Source organism: Canis lupus, chromosome 8 (genome assembly GCF_003254725.2).
Source record: "Canis lupus dingo isolate Sandy chromosome 8, ASM325472v2, whole genome shotgun sequence".
Taxonomy (NCBI): Eukaryota; Metazoa; Chordata; class Mammalia; order Carnivora; family Canidae; genus Canis; species Canis lupus.
In genome coordinates this window covers 4801351-4827911 of record NC_064250.1, presented here as the reverse complement: position 1 = coordinate 4827911, position 26561 = coordinate 4801351, and the positions used below count along the sequence as shown (strand labels likewise).

Here is a 26561-nt window from a genome sequence, read left to right as displayed (position 1 = left end):
AGTATCCCTAATGATGTTTTAGTTTGTATCATGTTTTAAGGTTTGCAAAAGAGTTTCTCCTGCCTTAATTTATTTTGCAGTAGCCCAAGGGATGAATAAGTAATAACTAAGGAAGCAGAGTCAGACAACTGATTTGTTCAAGGTCATGTCTAGCAACTAGCGGCACCAGCTCTCCTAATTCTACATCCATTGTTGGTTGAACATGCTATTAAAACATTTTAGTATATTGTTCAGTTACAAGCATACCTAAAGATAATTTGCTACCCGCACATCTCTTATGTTTGTACCCACTAGGCTGTCAGCTCCTTGAGGACTTCCAGTATTAAATTCAATGTGCCTTTGGCACAAAGATAGGCTCACAGTAGGCACCAAGAATTCACTAGACTGTTTCTCCTCCAGAGCAGAACAGACTTAGGAAGAAGGAACATTTACAGAGGGTCTAATCCTTTTTCTTACTATACATGTCATCATGTGTGCTTATTAGGCAGTTGTGTTTAAGACACTGTTTGGGGTACAGTAGGGAATACAAAATGTAAAAACAATTACATTGAAATAAACTCAGTCATTAATTCAGCCTATTCTATCTTATCTGGATCCTACACACCAAATTCCTTGGCTTTTGCAACAATTGTTTTTTTTTTTAATGAATGTTGGATGTTCAAATCAAAAGGCTTCTTGCAGAGACTGATTAAAACTCTTAGGCTTACACATTGGCTTTGCAATAGTGTATGCAGTAATTAGATATAACATGGCACCTTTCCAAATGGGTATTTTTTTGGAAACAAAGAAGCGAAATCATTAAACAGACATACTTCATTACAAAGAATGAAAGTTTTAGCTTGACTAGGTGCTGGGTAATATCCCTTCACAAGTGATAATTGCCCTGTGAATTATGCTTAAAATATATAGTCAACCGTAAGTTTCCGTGCCAGTCCTACTGAATTAGCAGTGAAATTAACGATGTAATCTTTTTCTTACACACCTGGCATATATTGCTATTTATGCCAGCAATATTTCCCAGGCAGTCCAGGAGCTAGAGAAAAGTTTTAAATTATCTTCAGTCTTAGAATCCATGCCAATTTAAAAAGCATGTATTGAGTTGACTCAGTTCTGATTTTCCTTTACCAACTTTGTATCAGAAAAGCTTTTGGGGCTCCAGAAGAAACTCTAGAGATCATTCAGACCTAGAAACTAGATTGGGGTTGGAGGAAAGAGGAAACTCCTTCCCATAGGTCCAAGTCCCTTCTTCAACTTACTGTCACTTGGAAGAAATGTCAGAGCTTCTGGTTCCTTATCCTGGAGAGTGAGGCTTACGATAATGCTTCTCAAAGATTCTAAGACTTACATTTTTGTTTATTTTATGTTTTAATATATCTGAAAACAAGATGTGTTTTACTGTGCATGAGAGGTTATGGTTTAATTTGTACTGTTTTTCTAATATAGTGGTGCATAAAATAATGTATCTTAAAATCAGTGATTGCTTAGATTTGATGAAATATGGAAATAGGCCTTACCAACCTCCTGGGTTGTTATTAGGATCAAATCTGATAATATGGTTGCTAGAATATTAACAACTGTGCTAACAAACCAGCAAGCAAAAGCACCTTTGGGCGACCCTTGACAATCTTTCTCCTTTTGGTATGAAACTATATTTCTAATGTATCTTTAAATTGGGAAGAGGTGGAAATGGAAACTGCAAATTTAGATGAATTAAAATATCAAATACCTTTCTTGAATATTTGAAGTGACAAAAGAATTTCAATGGAGTCTTCCATTTTACTTCCTGATTATTTTTTCTTTTAGCAATACCTCACTCACGTTGGTCTTGTCTCCCCTCACCCCCGCTCCCATTATGTAATAAGAACTCCGGTTTTGGAGAGCAGAGGGGTGGAGGGTCAGAAGATCATTAATTTCATTTTGGACAAAATTGAATTGGAGATGAGTTCGAGGCATCCAAGTGAAGATGGTGAGTAGGCAGTTGAATTTATGAGTCAGAGATGAAAATGTGGCATTTTTGGTATAGAGATGGTAAATGAAGGTTCAATCTTGGATAAGATCACCTAGGAAACAAATGGAGAAAGAGGGATTGGAACTGGAGGTTGATAAGCCACCTTCAGCCAGCAAACTTGCTTTATTTGGCCTGTGTAGTGTTTTTAAAATATTTGAGCAAGTTGCTGCCACATGTTTATGGTTTTTTTTGGCTGCTTAAAATATATTTTCCCTTTTGATAGCAGCACCCTAATATCCTTTAAAGAAACTTCATATCTTCCAATCTCAGACCTTGTGCTTTTAGATCAGATTCCACCCCTGATTCCCAGTGAAGTGTGTGACCCAAGGCTGGCCAATCATTCCCAGAGTAGCCTGGCCACATGGTTGGTCAAAAATGGCTTCTAATCCAAGTTGGCCCCATCAGAGGAAAGTCTGAAACTGAGGTGGGAAGGGGAGACTCCAAGAAGAGAATTTTTCTTGCTTTCTGCTTAAACCTGGCTGGATGTGGTTCAGAAGCCTGGAGGTCTAACAACGGCTTTGCTACCATAAGGTAGAGCTTACTTGTGAGAATAGGAACAACGAAGAAGTGGTCCAGATAGAAAAACTGATCCAGTGTCAGCTACACCTTTAGGCTTTTCACTTAGGAGAGTTAATAAATTCTCCTTGTGGTATAAACAGGATTTCTTTTATTTGTACCAGAAAGAAATCTTAATTGATGTGGTTGCCAAGATTTAAAGATGGGGGGGTTTTCATGTAGAACTTAGGACTGGTAGGAACATTTGCTCTCCATTTTATTATAGTCTATACCCCTCCCTGTTGTCATCTTACCCTCATGCTTGGGATCTGTTGCCAGTTACCCTGCTTATTCTGCAGTGTTTCTAAGTAGAGTTGAGAAGGAAGTGAAATTCAACTTTGCTGCACTTCACTGTATTAACTTGCTTATCCTCATGAATAATTGGACTTTTGATCACTAATGTAGAGTGAAACGAAAGGGGGCCTGTATTTAAGCTTTGGGGAGCCTGAACAGTAAACAACGGGTAAAGGAGGGCGAGCTGGTGACAAGAAGTGAGTGACAGCAATAGGAAGGAAAGCATTGGTTGTAAAGGCCAAGGTAAGGAGTATTTCAGGGAGAGAGTAATGAACATTGCCAAGCACTGTCAAGATGTCAAATGAAAAAAAAATTCTCATTTGAATTTGGCAACACCGATCATTATTGACCTAGACTGGAGCTTTTTCAGAGAGAGATGGAGCCAAGCCAGGTTGGAATGGGTTGAAAAAAAAAAAATGAATGAGAGATGATAAATGGAGATTCTCAAGGAGGACAGTTTTTATTTTTCCTGTGAAGGAAAGGTGGAAATAAGACACTAGCGTAGAGACACAGGAGATTGAGATGGAGTGCTTTAAAGATAGGATGTGAGATGTTGAAGTGTCGATGGGGAGGGGTCTGGTTGAAAGGGAGAAGTTGACTGAATAAACAGGAGAGAACAGACAGAGTATATGAGTATGTGAGCCTGAGGAGGTAGGATGGGATGTGATCTAAAGCCTAAGTGGTGTGGATGACCTTGCACAAGAGGAGGGAATGGAATGCAAACAGGAGGGAAGAAGCTGAAGGTTGGCAGAGATGAAGGTTGGTCTGGTAGCAGGAAGTTGCTGAGAAACAGGTTCCATTTCTCTGTTAGGAGGCAAGGCCATCTGCAAAGAGGATGATGGGTATGGGTATTAGAAGGAGTCATGGTTTAAAAATGAAATATAGCTGAGGAGAGGGAGAGAGTGAGTCTGCAGGAGAAATGTGTTAGGATCACCCAGCATTGTGGAGGGCCTGTTTGCAGTTGGTGTTCATGTAGAATGGCACCATCTGGCTATATGTCCTTTCTCTTGTGCCCAGGTAGTGGGGGGCACAGACACAGCTACGGTGGGCATCCTCTGAGGTCGGGGTTTGGCAGACAGGTGAGCAAGGTAAGCTTAGAACATATGGCAAGGGTGTTTTGGAAGTATGTTATGGGAATGATGGCCTTAGAAAGGCAGCTGAGTAAGAAGGGATATGAAATGAAACTTCTGAGGAGGCCCTAATGGTTAATTTCCAGTGAAGGGGATTTTATTTTATTTTTTTTAATTTTTATTTATTTATGATAGTCACAGAGAGAGAGAGAGAGAGAGAGAGAGAGAGGGAGAGGCAGAGACACAGGCAGAGGGAGAAGCAGGCTCCATGCACTGGAAGCCCGACATGGGATTCGATCCCGGGTCTCCAGGATCGCGCCCTGGGCCAAAGGCAGGCGCTAAACTGCTGCGCCACCCAGGGATCCCTGAAGGGGATTTTAATAAGGAAACTGAAGCTGAGGGTATTTTAGTCGCAAGGTGGGATGTTTGACTGGGCCATGGGTGGTTCATGTGTCATGGAGGAAAGAGTCATTGGAGGTGAGGCAGTAGAACAGAGACCAGGGTGTCCGTGGATTTGGATATTCAGGTCACCCATACTGGCTGCAGGATTCAGGGAGGAGAGAGACTTTTGCCGGGGTTCAGATGAGGTCGTGGGCTTGACTGTTTCTTAATAGTTTAGCTATCTCCTCTAAACCTCCTCACCTTTGGTTTCAATGGACATTCAGCTGGGAGAGTATATTTAAATGACGTGGGGCCCACCCCTCTTTTGGTAGTATATCCTGGGAATATTTTCTCAGGAAAAATATGTCTTTTATCACTTTGTGTTCCTATGGAAAACAAATCATTTAAAGCTCTTGTGGTGATAACGTTTTTAGTTGCCAGAATGATTTGGTGCTCCTTTGCCTTACATGGTCACGTTGCTTCTGAAGGTGACTGAACAGGCAATCCAAACCTTCAGGAGAAGGCCACATTCCACTGAGTCCCCTGTGGCTCCCACTGTGATGAGCTTTGAAGGGAGGGTAAGTAGGGAGCAATGTTTGAGACATCTGTTGTCGTTGGTAATGTGTGTCGTGCTTTGGCAGTAACTAAGGCAAGCCCACCAGTCTGTAGTTTATAAGCAGTAATCTGAGAGCCCAGAAAATACTTCTCTGAATGGTAAGGCATCAGAGCCAGCATTCCTTATACTTGAGAGGGAAAAAGAGTTTGAAAGGCTCCCCTAGAGAAAAACAGCGCTTAGGTTTCATAATGAGATGTTAAGTCAGATAATCTCAAAACATCCGAAGGTTGTGATAAAAATCCTCATCAAGTAATCAAGATGCACAAGCCTATAATCTCTTTAAAGAGAGAGAGAGAGAGAGAGAGAATTCAAGCATGCAGGCTTTCAGACATAGCATCTCTTCATTACGGATTCTGAAAAGATTAGGTAAAGGACAGTGCACCAGGCCAGTGTCCATGTGTTCAGGCTGAGAATGATGAGGAAAGATAGTGGAAGAAGTCTCTCAGTGCTCAGAATACCAGCCACACAGTGAAATGTTTTGCAGCCTGAAGGGCTCTGCTGCCAGCCCGATGCGCACTGTGGGTCAGCCTCAGTGCTCTTTCCCAAGGACTTGTTTGTTCACTCATACTCTGTCCCATCCCATTGCCTGTCTTCCCCTCTCTCCATGTCTCAGCCATTTTTCTCTGCCCAGTGAGGCCAAAACCAAGTGTAGCGTGATGCTAGACCTTTCCTATTTCTGACTCCTTTGTGTTTATTGTTTGTATAATTTGGTAAGTTAGCTCTGTGATGGGTTTGTAGATTGTTAAGGTTGTAAGAAACCTTGGATTTTTTTTTTCCCTCAAGTTATTCCCAAGGCAACAATGACTTTATCTGACACAAGTTCCTTTGGACCATGGAGCATTCAAGAGTCAGGATTTGGGTTCTCTTCTCTGGGCCTTTAAGGATTGAGTCATTTTTCTCCCATGAAGGGAACACAGAGTTGCTGATGAGCATTACATGTCCTTGACATCTGCTGTTTTATACTATTGTACCCAAGCAATAGTTTTGGTCCTTCCTTGATCATTTTTTCTTGCTCTCAAAATAACTAAACCACCTGCTTTGTTCTTGGCATTTTTTTTTTTTTTTTTTTTACTGAAAGCATTAGTTCATTCTACAGATGAGTCTTCTTGTAGCTCATAGATTTGTCCTCTGCTTTTATGTACATTTTTAGAAAGTATTGTAAAGCTCGTAAAGTGGGAGATGAGGTATAGGTCCACCAAGCATTTCTTCTCGGGCTTGACGGAGCAGAAGGAGGAATGGGTTAAATTGCAGCCAAGGAACCCTAGCCTCCTTAAGATTCTTTAGGAGGTCTCCGTTGAATTTGCAGACTGCTAAGAACAGTGCCTGGCATGTAGTGGTAGCTATTCTTATGGGGCCTAGGCAGCTGGTCAGAAAGATCCCACCCTGAAGTTTATAAATTAAGGCCCTCTCTCCTCCATGAATTGAACCTCAGTGTTTTCATGATACAGTAGTTGCCTACACTTAGGCCAGCCAAAAATAAGGTGGGGCCCTTAGGCTCAGAGTGTTACAGCTGGCAGGAAACAGTTCAGCATCCAGAACATGACAGAGAGGAAAGCCAAGGCTTAGAGACATTTGGTGACTGTCCCTAGGCCACACTGTTTATATTGGCAGATAGGGACCAGATAGGGACCAGCTCTCTAGGCTCTGGAACTGGGATTTTCCTACCACTCCAAGGTGTGTGACTCTGAAAAGTGACTCTTGAGAGAGGAGTGTGGAAAGACAGGAGGAAAGGGAGAGTGTCCAGAAGGTGTCTAATGCTGGGCAGTAATGTCAAAAAAGAGCATAAGATAAAGAGGGTTGACCCCCTTATGTTTTATCACATCACTCCTTCACAGAGGGTTGGCTTCTACATGTGTCCTTTTGAAATGAAATTCTGGGTCAGTACTTGGAGGAACCAGGAGAGTTTGGGGTGCTAGGGATAATTATAGCCTCCCCTGATATTAAAGGTCACTGCTTTGAGAATGCATCTGGCAAAGAGTGAGGGGGCAGAGCCAGGGCTCAGAGAGGCCCCTGGGCCTTGTGGGAAGTCTGCGGTTCGGGTGCACCGCTGCGCTGAGCCTGGGGGAGGTATGTAGCTGCATGCCAGTGGGAAGCCGCCGGCAGTGGCAGAGGTGTGAGGGGTATCAGGAATTTCTGGGAGTTCCATTTGTGTACACTGCAGGAAGGACGGGAACATAAGGGTGTCATATAGCACCCGATGACAGAACGGAAAGGCATGTTAGATTGAGCTAACGGTGGGTTTTTGGGTTTTTGGGTTTTCTGAGTTTGCAGAGATGGGCACAGTATATAATTGTGCTGTATTGCAAGGAAGTCCTCTAGTGCCTCTCTTGGAGAGAGGGCCTGTTGGTGACCCACAACCAAAAGCATTTGGTCAGAGGGAAAATTCTGAGATGGATGATTGAGCAAACAGAGGAAGTATGGAATTGGAGCAATTGGAGCCAGTAGACAGCAAGCTGAGGATCAAAGCCAGGAGCTTTAGCTTCCCAGTTGGAGATCTCAGCCACTATGCTGGCTGCCCCTTGCTCAGCTGCCCACTGTGATCTCAGCCCTGGGAGAAACAACGGGAAGTCCTTCTGTTTTCTGGGGTCCCTCGGGGATTCCACAGAGCCTAGTGAGTCATTGGGGTGCATGATGGCCCAGGGCCACCCTTAGCCAAATGACCATGATATCTAGGTTCTCCCGGAGTTCTGATCTTTGAATACATTTGCATCCTTTTCCTACACCTTTTTACCTTGGTAGCTAAGAATCATGGGAGATTTTCTAGTTAAACCTGGCTCAACCCAAAACCTCCTAGTGATCCCACTTGTTCCAGTGCCTTTCTTCCTCATGTCTCTCTCTTCCTCTGAGTCCTTAAAGAGCTGTCTGTGTTACTCATGTGCATTCCAAACACAGCATTTCTCTCCACCCCAGCTTTCTTGACCCATCATCCCATCCCATCAGGTGGGCATTAAGACTTGAAGAGTCACAGTTTGACACACCAGATGTTTCACTAGCTTTACTGGTTCTCTCCCTACTTGGTATTCTTTCTCACCTAAATATCAAAGTTCTACCCATACTGGGGCAGCGATAGGACAGGGACCCCTCGCTTTATGCCCTCACAACTAGCCAAATAAATGATGATTATTTTCCAAGAATTCTAGTGAGTAAATTACATGCACTTCAGCTTGGGTACAAGTATGTAAAATCGGAGATACTACTTCATACTTAATGTCTAATTGACCACACCAGTGAATATGCCATTACTGGAGTATTTGTATTCCTAATAAATGTTTCACTGCTTACTCAGTACTGTACACTATACATCTGACAGCACTCACTTTCAATTTCTTTTATCGCCTTCATCTGCCAAACTCTTTTCTTCATTGTAAGATTTATACTTTTGCTTTTACCTCTCATACTAGTTCTCATGTTTTTAGAGCCAGAAGCATGAGTAAAACCCATTCTATTGCTCCTTTCTTACTCCTTGTACCCTAGAATGGATTGATTTGTTTGTTTAAGGTTTGTGTCTTCCTAGGTTTATTTTATTATTTCAGCAGTCTTTATCATGTCCTGTTAGTAAGCTCACCACTCAGGAATCCCCCTGATAGTACATACACACTAACATTTTCTTTTAAGTAAAAGATTGTCTGATGTGCAAGTAGTAATACTAGTTAGTGTTGCTTTCTCTAGAATGGTGTGAATTTTTCCCTTCGTTATTGGCATGGATTGCCTGAATGTCTTTTTTTCTCAAAGGAGCCATGAGAGATTTGGTATCATTGGAAACTCGATTCCCAATCCAGATTTTGGAAGGATCAGGAAGTCACTCCCTCCAATTCTGAGAATTGCCCAGGACCTCAGAAACAGTGAGATTCTTGAGGGTTCTAGGAGTTAGAACTCTGCTGCCACTCATGAATGGCACAAACTGAAGGATAATCTAATTCCATCTTTTTTTTTTTTTTTTTCCTAGAGTAAAAGTTAATTTCTGTTCTGGGGAAAATCAAGATTTCATAGAGATTAGTTATTCAGTGATGAGTCTGAAAATTGTAAGTTTGTGAAGTCTTTGTTTTTTGGTAGAAAAAGGAGGAAGAGTAGAACAAAAGTCTGTTAGGTTACAGGAACAATAGTAGGTAGCATTTGTAGAGCATGTATGGGATAGGTACCAGGCTAAACATTTTCCATTTTTCATCTCAAATATTACAACAGCCCTAAGATACTCCCACTCCCATCTTTATTTTGTAGGTGAGAAACCCCCTGATGCACAGAGAGGCTAAACAGTTTGTTCAAGGTCACACAGCTAATAAATGGCAGATGGTGATTTTTAACCTTGGCAAAGTAGTCCAAAGCTAACACTCTTCGCTACAAGGTTACACTGTCCTACATTGAGTCATTTTGGCTTTCACTTTGAGCATAGCCTCCCACAATATATATAAAGTACAGGAGAAGTGGCAGTTTCAGTTTTTTCTCTTGTTGTTTATTCAATAGCAAGGTTAAAAAAAAAAAGGCAGTATGCAGTCTAAGTCAAGTTTAATTAGACCCATGTGGAAACATAATTATACATGCCAGATTTCCAACATTTTTCTTTTTTCATGTTCAATTTTTAATAATCACTGGCACACATATCCTTCCACTTAATTGTAAGTGAAATAACTGAAGCTAGCATAGGGTTCTAAGCTGTCATCTACTTGAAGAATCTTTACCTGGTTGGACCATTTTCTCTAGAAAAGAAGAAGATCCTTTTTTTGTTTGTTTGTTTTTGGGACACATCTTTGGAGAAAATGGCGTTAACAGGTATAGCGTCTTGGCATTAAACCAAACTGGTAGAAGGGCACAGATCAGGATGGTGGGCAGAGCATCTGGACAGAGCCCCTTCATTGGGTCCCAGACAGACATCCCTGTTTCCCCACCCTCCTGCAGTTGAGGTTTTAGAACAAACTTAAGAGATCTCCTTGAACTGGGTTTTCCACTAGTGATTTTTTAAAAATACCAGTCCTCTTTTATTTTGTGCAGGAAAAAAATAATGAAGAATCTCTCTCTCTCTCCCCCATATATAAAAAGGATATTCTTCTATTACTTTCGAATTTAATTTAAAAATTCTTCAGTGATCATTTTCAAAATTTCCTTCGTTATTATAATATTCTTTTTTACCCAAGCCACAGAAATATAACAAATAAAATACTGTTCTTTATAAATAGCTTTCTAGACAGCTTGATATTCTAAATGATTTTAAAAATAAAGTTTATTAGGTTTCCTCCTACATTTAAAATAACTACAGATAATTAGGAAAATTCAGAGTAGAAACAAAGAAAAGCAAACTCCCATAGTTCCTATACTCATGAGAAAAAACAAACCTTACTGTTTTCATATATTTCCTTTTTCTGTGAAGAGTTCTTATACCTTTTTCTCTGTCGAGTATTTTTTGTAGTTCTTGGTTATGATCATATAGAAAATACAATTTTGGTTTCTGCTTGTTGGAAAGATGTCTTGTTCAGAGACGACTCAGGACTTCTTTGCTGACTCTGCACTGTCCCATCAGCTTTGCAGATCTTGGGTGTGCTTCCTGAATGTGTACCTAGTGCTTCATGCTACTGGGTACAGGGAGGCAGAGTGCCCAGGTCCTGCCTATGGGCATCCCATGGAATTGCTAGGGAAAAAAAACATTTTCGTGGCGACTTTAGTTTTGTTTTTTGGGGTATGGAAAATTTAAAACGTACACAGAAATAGAAAGAATATTATAATGGACCCCATATGCCTTTCTCCTAGCATCAGTAGTGATCAGTATGTGGTCTTGGTTCACGTAGACCCCAGCCTCCAATCCTGGACTCTGGATTATTTTGAAGCAAACCCCTGACATTCTATTATTTCATAGTAAGTATTTCTGTATATATCTCTGAAAGTAAAGCCTTTTGTTCTTTTTTTTTTAAGATTTTTATTTGAGTTAGAGCGAGAGAAAAAAAGAGAGCACAAGCTGGGGGAAGGGGCAGAGGGAGAAAGAGGAGCAGACTCCCTGCTGAGCAGGGAACCCAATGCAGGACTCATCCCAGGAACATGAACTGACTGAGCCACCCAGGCTCCCCTCTTTTTTTTCTTTTAATACTATAGTATCATCATACTTTAAGAACTCTGATATAATTGAATATTAATATCTAGTCAGTATTCAAATTTATCTGTTTTCATTGTTATTTTTCTTTTCAATTTGTTTGTATCAGGATTCAAATAAGGGCCATACATTATAGTTGATTGACATGCCTCTTTAGTCCCTTTTAATCCATAGGCTTACCTTCCACTCTTTCCTCACAATTTATTTTTTGCCAAACCAGACCATTTATTTTGGCAAGTTTACCATAGTTTGTATTTTGCTGATTATATCCCACAGAGTTAATGTTAAATATTTCTCAGTTTAACATAGTCCTCTAGACACCGTATTTCTTGTGAACTGGTAGATATATCTAGAGGCTGTATCAAATTCTGTTTCCGTATTTTGTCAAGAATATTGTAATGAAAAAAAAAAGAATATTGTAATGAGTGTGTTGTATACTCCCATCAGGAGGCACTTAAATTAACATCAGAGTTGTGTGTGTGTGTGTGTGTGTGTGTGTGTATGTGTGTGTGAGAGAGAGAGAGAGAGAGAGAGAGGTTTTGATATGTCAGTCAATTGCAATTGTTTCTGCCTAAATCCTTCAGTTCATTAAGGGTTTCAAAGTCTTATTTCATTTCAATCATTTCTTCATTTATCACCTAGGATACTTCTATAAAGAGAAACTCCTGCTAGTCAGCTCTTTGGTTTTCCCGAGGTACATTTGGCTCCATTGACCAGCAGAAGGAGTAATATTTTCCAGAAGTACCCATCGATAGAGACAGAGATTGGGGTCAGAGAGGAAAGGAGAAGTGATTCCTTAAGAATTCATGAACTAAAAGATACCAATGTTTCAATCCATTGCATTTATTCTTCCTGATACTAAAATTGTCTCATCTTTGGCCAGTGGGAGCCCCTTTGTATTGGCTTCTGATTTTTTTTTTATATGTTTCAGCTTTGATAGCTTCCCAACTTTATCTATGTCAAGATATTTTAGGCTAGCAGTTCTCAAAGTGTGACCTGAGGCTACTGAGGGTTCCTGAGACCCTATTAAGGGGTCCTTGAGGCCAAAACAGTTTTCATAATAGAACTAAGATACTATTTACCTCTTTCAATCTCATTTTCTCACAATCGTATGGTAGAATTTCTAGAGACCACATGTTCCTACATGGCAATATGTGTGTGTTATTTTGTGTTTTCTAGAATTTTCTAAGATAAGCTCTTTGGAGTCCAATAATTTCTTTTTTCATTTATTTGAGAGAGAGCACATGAGCAGGAGGAGGGGCAGGGAAAGGGAGAGGGACTCCTCACAACAGACTCCTGAGCACAGAGCCCAACTCTGGGGCGCTATCCTAAGACCCTGAAATTGCAACATGAGCCGAAATCAAGAGTCAGCTGCCCAACTGACTAGAGTCCACCGCCCCCTGGAATCTTCAACAATTTTAAGAATATAAAGGGGTCCTAAGACCAGAACACTTGAGAACTGCTATTCTAGGATTATGTTTTACATTTCTTACCACATACGTGGAATAACTGGTGACCCTATAAATTAGCTTCCCTTTTATTTTCAGCTTTATTTTTAAGTGGCCTGCTTCATGTCTCACAACTAATAAATATCAAAACCAGAATTGAATCTAGGTGTTTGTGCAGTATTTCCCCCTGATACAATAGACTTACTCCTGTCAAAAATTTATGATTAATTAAAGCGTAGAAGCTGCAATCACTGCCTGCTATGCTAGACATGTACATTTTAGGGGCCACCAAGTAAAATTAGCAGTTCTTTTCCCCAAATGGAATGGCCCTTTGCAAGGGAACAACAGATGTAGAGGCAGGATGAGTGGTTGCTATAGCTCCATGGTATAAGAAAAACAATGCACTGAATATGTTGTTTTTCTGGTCACAGTAGGAAATTCAAGACGCAGCAGTAACTCATTAGAGTGTTAACTTTGGAAGATTTCAGCCATCCGGAGAAAAGCCTGCATGGCGTGTGGAATTCAGTAGCTCATGTATTTCTTACTTATTTCTGAACCCAAGACCCCAATGACTGCTTGACCAGGTAGCCTAGAAATGTTGTGTTTTTTTTTTTTTTTTTTTCAGCTTGTAGTTAGTTGAACCAAATTCTGCAAGAAAGCATCCTGCAGTTTTCAAGGCTGAATGACAGTGCCTTAAGCCTGGGATTCTCATTTTCCCCTCACTCAATAGTATACAAATATCTAAAAGATGGCTACTTAAAACCACTGGATTTCACGGTTCTCCATCCTCAGGGGAATCTTTATTTTGTTTCACCCTGTTGGACTGAACTTGGTAATTAGTCTTTTGTTTACCATTGCCAATAACTGCAGCTTCTCCCTGGTAATGAACAACATTAACTCATTTCCCAGGCATAGGGAAGAATTTCCATCATAAGAAAAGGATCTGTGCTTTTAGACCTGAAAAAGCTTTCAGCTGGCCTTGGCTTTCTGTCGTTAGCAGCTTTGCATAATGGACTTGAGTATTTACACATGTAAGAGGTGCCTGACAGCCTCAGGTGCCATTTGGAAAAGTGTCATCATATAGGAAGCTTGGATCGGAGCCCACATCACCATTCAGGTGCTTCATAATTACTTTGTGGCTCAGAGTGGGAATGAGGCAAAGAATAGGTGAAGGGTTTCAGTGCTCTTAGAAAAATATAGATTGCTTTTTTGGAGTAGATGTTAAATACTAAGTAAGTTTTTGTGTTTTTGAGAAAATTCGTTTTTTACTGGAGCATTGTTTGTTTTCTCAACCTTAAAAGTATCATAGTGAAATGACTTATATGTCTGCTTTAGGTGACCTGTTGCATTTAGATTTAGGTATCTGGAGAGTCAGATGCCTGGGCTTTTCTAGCAAGTCATCTTATTGACTTGGCTGAAGATAGTTTTAGAATACATGGAAGTCAGTATGAGGTGGAAAGGTTGTCTTGCATGGCGATGGCACTACAATCGGTCATGTCAGAATTTTATTCTTTTGTATTTGTCAAATACAAAAGGAATTCTTTTTTTCTCTTAGTGCATGTTAAGTTCATTAGACAGACTGATCTTCATGTGGAAAGAATGCAGTGTATAATGATGCGGGCCTTGAACTTATGGCTGGGGAATGTCAGGAACTTTGGGTTCTGGTGTCACTGAGGAAAATGACCCCGCCTCTGTGTGCCTTGGTTTCCTGTTTCGAAAGTTCTGCTGTTCATAAGTGCCATGAAGTACTAGGAGGAAAGGTACTTTGTGTGTGGGGTTTTCCATAAAGCGCAGACCTAACGAAAAGGCTGGGTTAAAGGTAAGTGAATGCTTGATAAAAACACGTTTTACCTATATGTGAACTATTTATTAATTTATGTCTCATTTATTCACTTAGGTATGAAGTAGCCCCAGGCAATTTGAATTGTGATTTAAAATTTAGGTTTTGTCCTTTTAATTCCCTTCTTTCTCTTCAGGGGCAAAGAATATAAAGGCTTGGGAAGTAGAAATTGAATTGATTTTAATTGCCTGAACAGGTTTAATAGAAGAAAAGTTTTATTGAAGTGAAAACGAAGGCTGGATTATTTTTTGTTCTTCTTCCGTATCTAATAATAGGCAACTTTGGAGTAGTCCATAAATCTCTTAGAAGTCTAAGGGAGGGTATCCATCACAAAGTAAGCCGTGACTTAACAACTCTTTGTGACAATTGCCTTGGATAAAAATCTCTATGGTGAGAACTCACAATTCCAGGAATACATTTGGAGGTGGAATCAATTATACAGATGATTCCCAAAGGATGTGAGGCTATTTCAGAATATCTTAGAAACTGAAGACCTCCCGGCTTTGCCAAATCTCAGGGAGCCATTGCTGGGAGCGGTTGTGTTTTGTACCTTTCAGGTATTTTAGGATTAATTCACAGCTGAAATTAGGCTGATGTGCAGATTAGGAATAGTCTGTCAGAATAGCATTTCTCTTTGGAGAGTGCCACTCTTTCTGGAAAAGATAAATAACAGCATTGCAGTGATTCGCAGCTGAAACAGTAGCACTCACTGTTGCTGAATTTAGGACTAGGTCATGTACAGATTTCTGGTATTTTACTTTGGTTCTAAATGCAAGGGTTTTCTTTTGCGTGCGATGTCATTTTGCTCAGAGAGCCTACATATGGGTGCTTTGGAGCCCAGTAACAAACCAGTGGGTGTAGAAAACATGCACTGCTTAGCTCAGGGTCAGAGCCAAGTAGGAGTGAATTCTCAAAGAGCGAGGTGACACTGTGGCCGTGCCCCGCCTCAGTTGGTAGAAGTGGACTTGTTGGGTTTCTGCTTCACTTAGGGAGGAGAGCTTTTCTCTGCATTTGATTACGTTACATGATACAGTGGAACCTTGACATTGGGAACTTAGGCCTGGGAAAGAAATGTGTTTTGATGATTTATGATACAGTTTTGTGTAATTTGTATGATTTGAGAGGCAAGTAGGAAAATGGAAAAGCAAAGAACCCACATGATCTGCAAATGAGATTACGAGAAAAACATTTCTAGGAAATCAAATAAGGTCCAAAGATGTATGTTTAAGTTTTAGAACTTCAAGTATTAAAACCTAGAGATCAAGAATTCTCTACTTACCAAACAACTTTGAAATTTTATTTTTTCTGCCTCCTTAACTTGATATGTTGTAAAATTTTATAGTTGTGTGAAATTATTCTCAAGTCAAAACAAGTTAACTAGAAATCATCTTAGCTGTCATCCAGCCCATCCTTTGTCCTACTTTGTATGTCATCCCAGTCCTACTGCTGAGTCCAGTAACTTGCCATGAAAGTTGTTAGTCTCAGAATTTTCTATGCCCAGCACTGGCTTCAATGCATAGTACATGCTGGCTGGCTTGTGGGCTGACGGGGGTAGTACTTACTAAAAATAAACAGACCAAAAAACCTTGAAGCAAACCTTTTGGCCAGGGTACATTTGGAGAAAGTCTTCATGCAAAGGGTGAAAAGTGTAGTGGAAAGTGTTAGAACAGCTCTTCTTTTGAGGATTTAAAAACTTTCCCATTCTTCTATGAGTTGTTAAATCCTAATGTTTACTATTCTAAAAACTTCTGATGTAAAATGTTCTGTATATATAAAAACTTTTGATGCGTTAAATATCTTTTGTTATACATTCTCAAGGCTGGGAATATCTTTTACCATTACTTTAAGAGTATTATTTAATTACTCTGAGAGTCAACAGAAGAATGAATGAGTAGGATCATTATTGCCATTTAGAGACTGTTCTCCGTATGGCAAAAGTTAAATAAAACATGGATTTTAAAATTCCATCAAGCAGTAGCTTAGCAAATTAATAAGATTTCAGTGATTTCTTTTGGCTTTCCATTTACTTGTATCAGTGTCCTTCAACAGAATTTTAAAGACTTCTTTATATTAATTACATATCATGTGTATTAATATATGTAATATGTAGTCATATACTATATAATTATAGTATAAAAAAGTGGCTTGTGAGATCTCTTTTTGAGATACTCTGTTTCAAAAGCATAATATATGTTATTTCATTTTTGTTACTGAGGAATAATTAACATCTCACATATTAATTTCAGGTGTACAACATAATGCTTTGATATTTTTTGTATATTACAAAATGATCACCACAGTAAATCTAGTTGACATTCATCACCATATGTAGTTATGAAATATTTTTCTTATGATGAGAACTTTTAAGATATACCTTTTTGGCAACTTTCAAATAATACAGTATTATTAACTATAGTCACCATGTTATACATGACATCTCTGTGACTAATTTTTGTAACTGGAAGTTGTACCCTTTGACCCTGTTCACTCATTTTACTCACCCTCCCCCATCCTCAGTCCCAGCAAGCATCAGTTTGCTCTCTGTATCTATGAGCTTGGGTTTTTTGTTTGCTTGTTTTTTTAGATTGCACATGTAAGTGAGATCATAGGGTATTTGTCGTTATTCTACTTGTTTTTCATAGCCTAATACCCTTAGGGTCCATTCATGTTGTCACAAATGGCAAGATTTCTTTCTTTTTAGGGTGTACTAATAGACCATTATACACATATACCACATTTTCTTTATTTCTTTATGCATTTAACCATTGAAGGACACTTAGGTTGTTGTTTCCATATTTTGGGCTTTTGCAAATAATTTTGGCTATTGTAAATGGGGGGCGGAGGTTTACAGATATCTTTTTGAGTTAGTGTTTTCATTTTCTTCAGATAAATACCCAGGAGTGGAATTGCTGAGTCATATGGTAGTTCTCTTTTTAATTTTTTGAGCAACTCTAATATTGTTTTCCATAACAATCAGTGATTTCTTAACAACCTAAAGTAATTTATCAGAAAGTTGAGAACTTTAACTTGAACATTTTTTTTTTTCTTTTCAAATGAATTGTGGCTATTTCCCATGGGTAGAGCTGGGTCTAGGATCTGATCATTTTGTTCACATGGTGCTCAGGCAAATTTGTTTCTGAAACAGAAGGAATTTCCCATCCCCCTGTCTGGCTTCATGCCTTGGGTGCTAGTGGTGGCTCCATGTGCAAGACTCTGGAGTGGAGAGGGAGCCAAGCCTGCGGATGTGCTTCTTGTTTGGTGAATGGCTGCTAAGGGTGAGTCCAATCCTGAAGATTCCTTTCTTTATTTGGGAACTTAAGATGGCATGACTATTACTTGAGTTTCTGGAAACCCTGCTCTATGACATAAAAAATGGTTTGCCATGAGACTTCTTTTTGAGATGTCCTCACTATTTAAAAGGTATGTGAATATTCTGAAGCACTGGAGGGATAATTTATTTTATAGCTAAAATCTTCATATTTAGAGGAAAGAATATCCAAATATCCTTTTTATTTCATCCATTTCCTCCATAGACGTCTACTGAGCACTTCTAATGTAGCAGGCGATGTTTGGGATGCTGGACAACATACCCTCATAGAGCTTCCAGTGGAGGAGACAGGCACATGAATAAGCTAAACATGTCAGATGGTGATATGAGCTGTGAAGGAAATCAAAACTGGGATAGGAGTTAAGAAGAGTACTAAGGGATGAGGGACTCATGTGAAGACCGAGAGTCTTGTGCTACTTATAGTGACTTGTTGGACCAGGAATGAATAGCCTATTTCACAGGCTATTCACAGGCATGAAATAGCACAGTTCTTCATGCATTATGGCTGATAGTGCTGTCACAATCACTGCTGGCATTGTCACTGTCACAGCCAAAGTGCATTTACCCACACCTGTTAGCAAGGGTGTGTATGGAATAAGTCGGACAGCTGAGTGTCCTTAGGTGAACACATGTGGAGGACTTATTAATGACACATGAAAACAGAAGATGACTGTATTCATTCAGCAAATGTTTACGGAATGATTGTATATGCAAAGCATTGTGGAGGACAACAAGGTAAATCACATACACCTTTCCAGAAGAGCACATAATCTAGTGTTTTTGTGTGTGGTAGGTCATTTGCATGTCGGAGATTGAACATTTGAAGTGAATGATGCAAGGTCCACAATGTGCTGGTTTGTCACTTTGCCGAGATGTGGTTTTTAATCCAGTCTTCTGGGAGGCGGGTGTGCTGTACTAACCTGGGAGTGCGGTCAGCCAAGTACACAGTGTCTACATTCCAGCAGAGTGTGGTTTCTATGCAGCGATTAATATGGAAAATGCCTTTGAAGTGAAATATGCTTTTTTTGTGAAGGATTGCAAGAAGGCAGCCGGTTTCAGGTGCTGGTGATGGAAGTGCCGAGTATGACATGATGCTTCTCAGCTAGAAAATGGAATTGGTGAGCATCTCAAGGAAATACTCAGCATTTTCCAGCCTTTTTATGAGAATTTGTATACCATACTAGCATTTGTCAGCGTGGACGTGAACCCAGTTAGGAGCGCACTGTTTGAGTGAATCCTGATAAGGGCCCTCCCTCATGGACATATGGACACAGGAGAACTTATCTCCTTTATCTGGAGGTGACTGTCTTGGAGGAAGCTAAGCAAAGCTTATTTAGGAGCTGCTTCTTTAGGCCTTAATACCAGATTTTTCCCTTTCCTTCAGAAATGAAGGGTCAGTCATCTTTGTGGGAATGTCCCAGGCATTTATTATATAGATGGGATCAAAAGTTTACTGTGTAAAAATAGTTTACTGCTATATAGAAACTATACATATATATATAATGCTATATAGAAACATTTAGTACTACATAGAAATATACTACATATGGTATATATATCATACATTTATGTATGATACTGTATATTATCATGATAATATATGTAATATACATATGATAATATATACTATATATGATAATATGTATAGTATATGTATAAATACTATATTATATACTTGATACATACTTAATATGTGTATATAATATACCATACCATATATATATAAATATCGTATATATATCAAGGGCAAGCTTAGAAGAGGAAGGAAAAGCTGCAGAATACAGTGGCAGAGGCTGTTGGCTACCCACCAAGATCCATGATTTCTTCTTCCTGCGTCCACAGCAAGAATACACCTTCCAGCCTCCCTTGTGCTTGGACGCAGCCAGTGACTAAGTTCTAGCTGACAGCATGACCGTGATGAAAATGGCAGAGCCTGTCAGACTCAATCCCTGTCTCAGCGTGAAGAAGACAGACACCTCAGCCTTTCCCCACCGTGGGAGTGAGGCACCAAGTCCTGAGGTGTTTGAGCCATTATATGTTTTGGGGTCTATTTGAGCAGTGAGTAGGTTTCCCTAACTAACACCAGCGCTACATGTGGGGAATGGGAGAAGCAAAGACTATAGTGTCAGCACCTTAGTCTTCCCTGGGGATACTGGGCCCAGTTGTTCCCATCTAAATGGCTGAGTCCACACTCTTGGGTCATGATGGCTATTTTGCTTGTAGATTCCTGCTGTGTGTTTATTACTGCATCCACATCATGGCTTACAGATATCTGTGCCCGTTGGCTGTATCCCCAAGAGCTGAGGGCAGAGTTCAGGGAGTGCTAGCTGACCCCTGATTTTTCTTCCTTTCTTCTCAGATATGTTAGCACCTGCCTTGTGCGAGGGGCTACCAGGAATACCTAGAAATGAAGGAAACATGAACTGTAACCTCAAAGAGCTAACCACTCTAGTTGGCCAGATTGTTTCAAATGGGACTGTCAGCTGGAAGTAACAAAAATCCCAAGTCAAATTGCTTTAACGATAAGCATTTTTTTTCAAGAGCTGAGACATGCATAGGCTTTTGGTGCTGTTTCTCTGTGATTTTTAATCCAGTAGGATTTACCCCTGAAGTTTATTTTAGGTAATCAGCACAGAAGTCCAGTATGCAGTTCTGCCTAGTATCGCCTTCCCTCTCCTTGTGTCTATAATTTAATGTGGAACATTTAGCAGGTGGGGCCGATTGTCCAGAGCAAGTTGATCTGGTACCTTTTCCCCCTGGAATTCCGTTGAGCCGGGCCCACAGTGGGAGAGTCATCAAAGTAGTTACTTTACTGAGTATTGTGAATGGTAGGTAGTGAGGTGCAGGGAATTAGTGTGTAACCCCAGAAAATCCTGTTTGACTATATTTTAGTTTTTAGCAGATTGCATGCCTCACTTGATTTGGCCTACCACTGTGTTTCAAGTTGGAATTTGAAGATCAGCTGTGTTCTTCTTTAGCTCATTATCAATCTCTTCAGTTTGTTCTGTTATTTCCTTTGTCCTTGTTACTGCTGGCCTGTTCTTGTTACCATCTTCTGAAATCATATGCTCCTTGAAGGTAGGCACCACACTTCAGTTATCTTTGTATTCTTTTCCCAAGTCCGTTACCTGAGAGCATAGTGCAGTGCATTATATATTATGTATGTCTCAATAAATGTTTGATGAATTGATTACTTAAATTTCTTATGCTAGAAGAGCTACTAAAGCCAGTTGCATGTTTGGTGAAAAGCTGTTTCATGGCTAACATCACTTCCTGCTGCCATCGTGTTGCTGTCAATTCTTGTCATGTTCTAGCTTATTTAATTCTGTGACACTGGCCCGGCCTTAGCCAGTAACAGGAATCCCCCAGCATGAGGTTGAAGAAGGGAAGATTTTGGCATAGTGAATGGTTGCTGTGTGACTTATAGTAGGGTGTGTCTTGACCTCAAGTACCAAAAAGTACTTGTAGGGCTTATGTCTGGTGGATGATACTGAGCCACATTCCTATGATTTCTTGGCAACAGAGTCATCTCATGTGATATGTACTGTATTGCTCAATTTAATAAAAGAACAACAGGTTACTCTTTTTCTGCCTTGTAGCTAGGTTTGTATCTTAGGTCTTATTTGATGCACTGAGAGTTCTGGAAAAATCTTTGAAAAGAGACTCATATACATCCATAATTAGGCTTATTTCTCCTAATAAAATTACAGCTGAAATCCTTCCCTTGAGGATTTGTTATATTCCATCATAAAAGCACATGGTAATAGTGGTAACAGAACAGAAAGGTGACTTAACACAATTTAAGACACTGAAGGCAAAAAAAAAAAAAAAAAAAAGACACTGAAGGCTTTGAAAGAAGATATTTTATAGGAAGAGTGCTCCACTCTTTTTTGTGATTATGGGCATATCATTTCCTTTGAGCAACAGCGGGATTATATCAGTGTTTTCCTCCATTTTTAGAGTTAACAACTAGTCTTTCCTTCCCTGACATCTGAGAGGTGACTTTGAAAGAAGCTGGCCAGAACTTTTCTCTGATCTTGCCCTTCTCACTTCTTTTGTCAGTTTATGAATCTTTTGCCAAAAGTCATTGCAATAGAAGATCATCTTCACATCTTTGATTGGCCTTTACACATAAGAATCTATGATATGAACGTTTCAGTGCTGACTTACTTGTTACTTGGACTGCCTTTCTGAAGACAGGGGAACTGCTATTTCTTTAACAGAACTTAGAAAACTGGAAAAACTCAACTGTAGAGATTTCCTTCTTATACATTAACTTTAGAACATTTTTAAGTATTTATGTTGGAAATATGGAGCTGATTATCTTCTCCCAAAATAGTCTGTGATGATTAACAGTGAAGGAGTTAAATTTTTCTGCATTTCAATTCACTGGACTAAATTATATTATAGATATTATAGTGGCCTAAAAGTATTGGCCCAGTTTTATCTGCTTACAGGATATAGTTTTAGAGAATATCCTCACCAAGTATCAGTATTTGGGATTACAAGAAAAGCAACTAGTTTGTAATGTGAATAGTTTACTACTCTCAGTAAACTTGACTGGTGATGTAAGCCTACCTTTCGTAGTGGCTTAAATGCTATTGTTGCACATGGTAGCCTGGGAAAATAGCTAAGTGATTCTATGTGTACACTTTAGACCCAAGACCTAGCAAAAGATGCATTTTCAAATAAGGAATAATGATGAATAAGTTCAAGAAGACACTTTATTGTGAAAGATTAATACCTTCTACCTAGGGATCCCTGAGTGGCTTAGCAGATTAGCACCTGCCTTCGGCCCAGGGCATGATCCTGGTTCCAGGATCAAGTCCTGCATCAGGCTCCCTGCATGGAGCCTGCTTCTTCCTCTGCCTGTGTCTCTGCCTCTCTCTCTCTCTCTCTCTCTCTCTCTCTCTGTCTCTCTCATGAATAAATAAATAAAATCTTTAAAAAATATATACCTTCTGCCTATGTCATAATCACTGTGGTGGAAAAATAACATAAATCATTATTCTAATGGCCTACTTCCCTCACTTCCTGTCAACTGATGCAGCATGTCCCACATTAAACAAAAAATTACCAGGTATTCCAAAAGGCAAGAAAAAGCATAGTTTGGAGAAACAAAGTAACAAGCAAAAAAACCAGACTCTGATATAATAGGGATGTTAAAATTATCAGACAAGGAATTTAAAAGAACAATGTTAAGGGCTCTCATGGAAAAAGTGTAAAAGCTGCAAGAACAGATGGGCAATGTGAATAGAGAGATTCCAAGGATCAAAAGAAAATCCTGGAAATCAAAAACATAGTAATAGAAATGAAGGATACCTTTGATGGACTCATAAATAGACTTGACACTGCCAAAGAAGAAATCTGTGAACTTGAAGATTGATCAATTAAAACTTTCCAAACTGAAATGCAAAGAGAAAAAAATAATTAAAAAGACAAAACAGAACACATATTATAGCATATGTGTAGTTAGAATGCCAGAAAGAGAAGAGAGAAAGGAAAGGTAATACTTGAAGTAATGGTTGAAAACTTTGCAAAACTAGTGACAGACACCAAACCACAAATCTAGGAGGCTTAGAGATAGATACTGGAGTGTTTTTACCCTGGCACCAAATATATGATTTTTTTTTTTCTGCTCAAATTCTCTAGTTCTCTGATACCAACTGGGTGTCCAGTAGTTAAAATTTAATTCTGACACCAGTTCCTGGAGTTAGCTTAGACCCCACAGGTTAAGGGCTCAGTCCCACAAGACTGTCCCCATTTCAGATGGCAGCTGCAAATAGGGTGCTCAGGCCACCCATATTTATACCCAGTCAACTATACATTTGGAGAGTCCCATGAGCACCCCCCCCCCCCCAAATTGTATAATTTTCTGGAATAATTCACAGAACTCAGGAAAGAACTTTACTTACAATTACCAGTTTCTTATAGAGGATACAACTCAGGATCAGCAAAATGAAAGAGATGCACAGAGCAGGGTGTGCAGAATGTCCAGGGGCACCTACCATTAAGCTTCTTTTTTTTTTTTTTTAAGATTTTATCTATTTATTCATGTGAGACCCAGAGAGAGAGAGAGAGAGAGAGGCAGAGACACAGGCAAAGGGAGAAGCAGGCTCCATGCAGGAGTCCGACATGGGACTCGATTCCGGGTCTCCACGATCAGGCCCAGGGCCGAAGGTGGTGCTAAACCACCGAGCCACACAGGTTGCCCTACCATTAAGCTTCTATGCCCTTTCCAAGAGTGCCACCCTCCTAGCACATCTACTGCTCACCAATCTGGGAGTTTTCTAAATCCCATTGTTTAGGTGTTTTTATGGAGGTTTCATTACATAGGCATGATTGACTAAATCATTGGCCATCAGTGATTCAACTCAGTCTCTAACCTTTCTCATCCCTGGAGGTGAGGGGATGGAGGAGGGGAATCAGAAGAAGAAAGAACACCTTACCCTAGAGGAACAAGTAAAATAATAACAGTGGCTTGTTCATCAGAAACCATGCAGGCAAGAAGAGAATGGTGTGAAATCCTTAGTTTATTGAAAGAAAATAACTCTTTCATTATAACAACAGTATTATATTGAGTATCTGTGCTATCATCTGGGATATAAAAAAGACTAAAATAGGAATATTGCCCCAAAGGAGCTCATAAGTGGGCTAAGAAAGAAACTAATGGGATGTACAAGATATAATATTTAGTGAGTGAGAATAAAATGTAAGAATCCAAAGGGATTAGATAGGACTTGTGGGTGGAGTGTTCAAAGGAGGTGACATTTAAAAAACAATTTTTTTATAGATTTATTTATTTATTTGAGAAAGAGGGTGGGAGGGGCAGGGAGAGGGAGAGAGAATCTCAAGCAGACTCCACACTAAGCATGGAACCCCAACGTGGCACTCGATCTCAGGATTGTGAGATCACAATGTAAGCCAAAACCAAGAGTCAGACACTCAACGCCACCTAGGTACCCAGAGGTGACAGTTTTAGATTACAGAATGCCTCCTTTCTCCAAGCCCTACTATTTCCCAACAGGACTCCAGTTTAGTAATAGCAGATTGTTGCTAAAAGCTTACAAGACAGTCTCCCAGGAGCAGTACCCAGGAGAGCCCGAAGCTGAGAGGAGAGATGAAAACAGTACACTAGAGGAATTTGAATCCTCTGGCACAGCTGGTACAGCTATAACAAATCGTAAACACAGCCCAACTCCTAGCAGAGAAAACACTGTCCTATGATTGGATCTCTGAAGATAGGTGATCCAGGTGTTAAGACAAACATACTAATATGTTAGCCTGTTTTAGAGACAAGTTGCAAATGTTTTCCTGTTTATTAATCTCTGGGGACATCACCATATAAGCCTGATATAATTTCTTTAGAGTTTGTAGAATATACTTATAATTTTTTTTTAAACATCCAGATGGGTTATGCCCTGGCAGTTTATGGTCTGTGATTTGGTAACTATCAGGGAAGGATGTGAAGCCAGTGGCAAAGGCTCTTTGTCTGCCTTGTAACAACAGACTACTTGAATGTGTATCTCTCTGCATCGGCTTTTGATGAGTAGGTTCTTCTCTCCGAAGACTTAAGTGATGAATGGGCTGTGTAGATGGAAGGAGACTTAAGGCCCCTGTCTTAAAGTAAGTTACTAGCAACACATGAGATGAATAAGGATTCCTACATAAAGGACATTCTGATTGTATGCTTTTAGGAGTTATTAACTATGAAAATAAGCTGCCTTTCATATGGTATATAACTTAAAGGGCTATGTGTTCACTGTAAGAATAAGGAACACGTATAACAGGCTGAAGCATGTTTTTGGTTTCTCCCATAGGCAGTAATATTTTTGCCAATTCTTGGAAGTGGCCAAAGATGAGCATCTTAACTCTTCAATATCGAAGACTGTCATTTCAAGAATCATTCTTTGAATTTTTAGGTGTGGTAACATAGTACTGGTGCAAAATGGTTTTCTACTTAAAAAAAACAACAAAAAAACAGACCATAAAAAGGCAACTCTTTGAGGTCAGGGCCTTGATCTTAGTAATATTTGCATCCTCAGTATCTGCCATGCCTGTGACAGATGTTTATTAAATTCAAATTGTTTGGTATAATTTTGTGAGTCCTGATAGTCCAGCGCAGCCAAGCTTTGTTTATTCGTAGAGTTCTATCAAGAGGTCATAGACTCTACTCAACTAGTAGTTATTCTTCCCCAACATCCAACTTGATTGAAGGAGCTTTTGTTTTTCCTCTTAGATTAACTGGAGCTGATATTTTTTTGTAGCTATCAAGGAGCAATTTTCCTTTTATTCCCAATATTCCTGCAATCTTTAGATCAACCACCAAAAAGCCCAATTAAGAGCTCACTTCTCATCTCCAACTCAAGCTTAAGAAGATATTATTTTGACATTATTGAGAGAAATTGATTTTTGCTTAAAAGAACCTCCCCCACTTCCTTGACAACTTTTTACATGATGATCAGCCCCATTAATAACCTACAAAATGCACATTTTAGTAACATGCCATTTTTCACTTAATCAATTGGCAAAGACTACTAAGACTGATAGCACTCAATAGTGCACAGGAAAAAGGTAATCTCATACACTCAGGGTGGAGGATTAATTACCATTAGTACAATACTGTGGAAGGGTATTGCACATACCTATCAAAATTCTAAATATGCATCGATTTCTAGCAACTCCTTCATAAGTATTTGCACTGATGCATAATGGATGTCTGTTGTATTTTTTTTTTTACCTTTGAAAAGTGGAAGAGTGTGAATATCCATCAATAGGACGGTGGTCAAATATGACACGCTTGTATAAAGAAATAGCATATTAAACATTTTTTCAGCCCAAAAAGAAGTTGTAGTACTTATAACATCTCAACATAATTTTTTTTTCTTTGTGTGAATTATATATTCATAGGAAGAAGTCTAGAATGTACAACATGCTATTATCTC

The 26561-nt window shown here is 39.5% G+C and overlaps 1 protein-coding gene across 11 annotated transcripts in view; it reads left to right on the top strand.

Annotated features, from left to right (window-relative positions):
* Window positions 1-26561, top strand: part of STXBP6 (syntaxin binding protein 6) — a 239080-nt gene that overhangs the window by 21028 nt on the left and 191491 nt on the right. The window contains exon 1 of one of the 11 annotated variants that reach the window (XM_025444284.3): window positions 17433-17563. The exons of 3 other annotated variants lie outside the window; for them this stretch is intronic. In XM_025444284.3, the coding sequence (XP_025300069.1) occupies window positions 17551-17563 (13 nt within the window). In that variant the 5' untranslated portion in view covers window positions 17433-17550. Of the gene's footprint in view, window positions 1-17432; window positions 17564-18157; window positions 18352-24544; window positions 24871-24936; window positions 25243-25436; window positions 25539-26561 lie in introns of those variants that run through there. 7 more of the 11 variants (XM_025444279.3, XM_025444278.3, XM_025444283.3 and 4 more) reach the window with 7 other exon arrangements.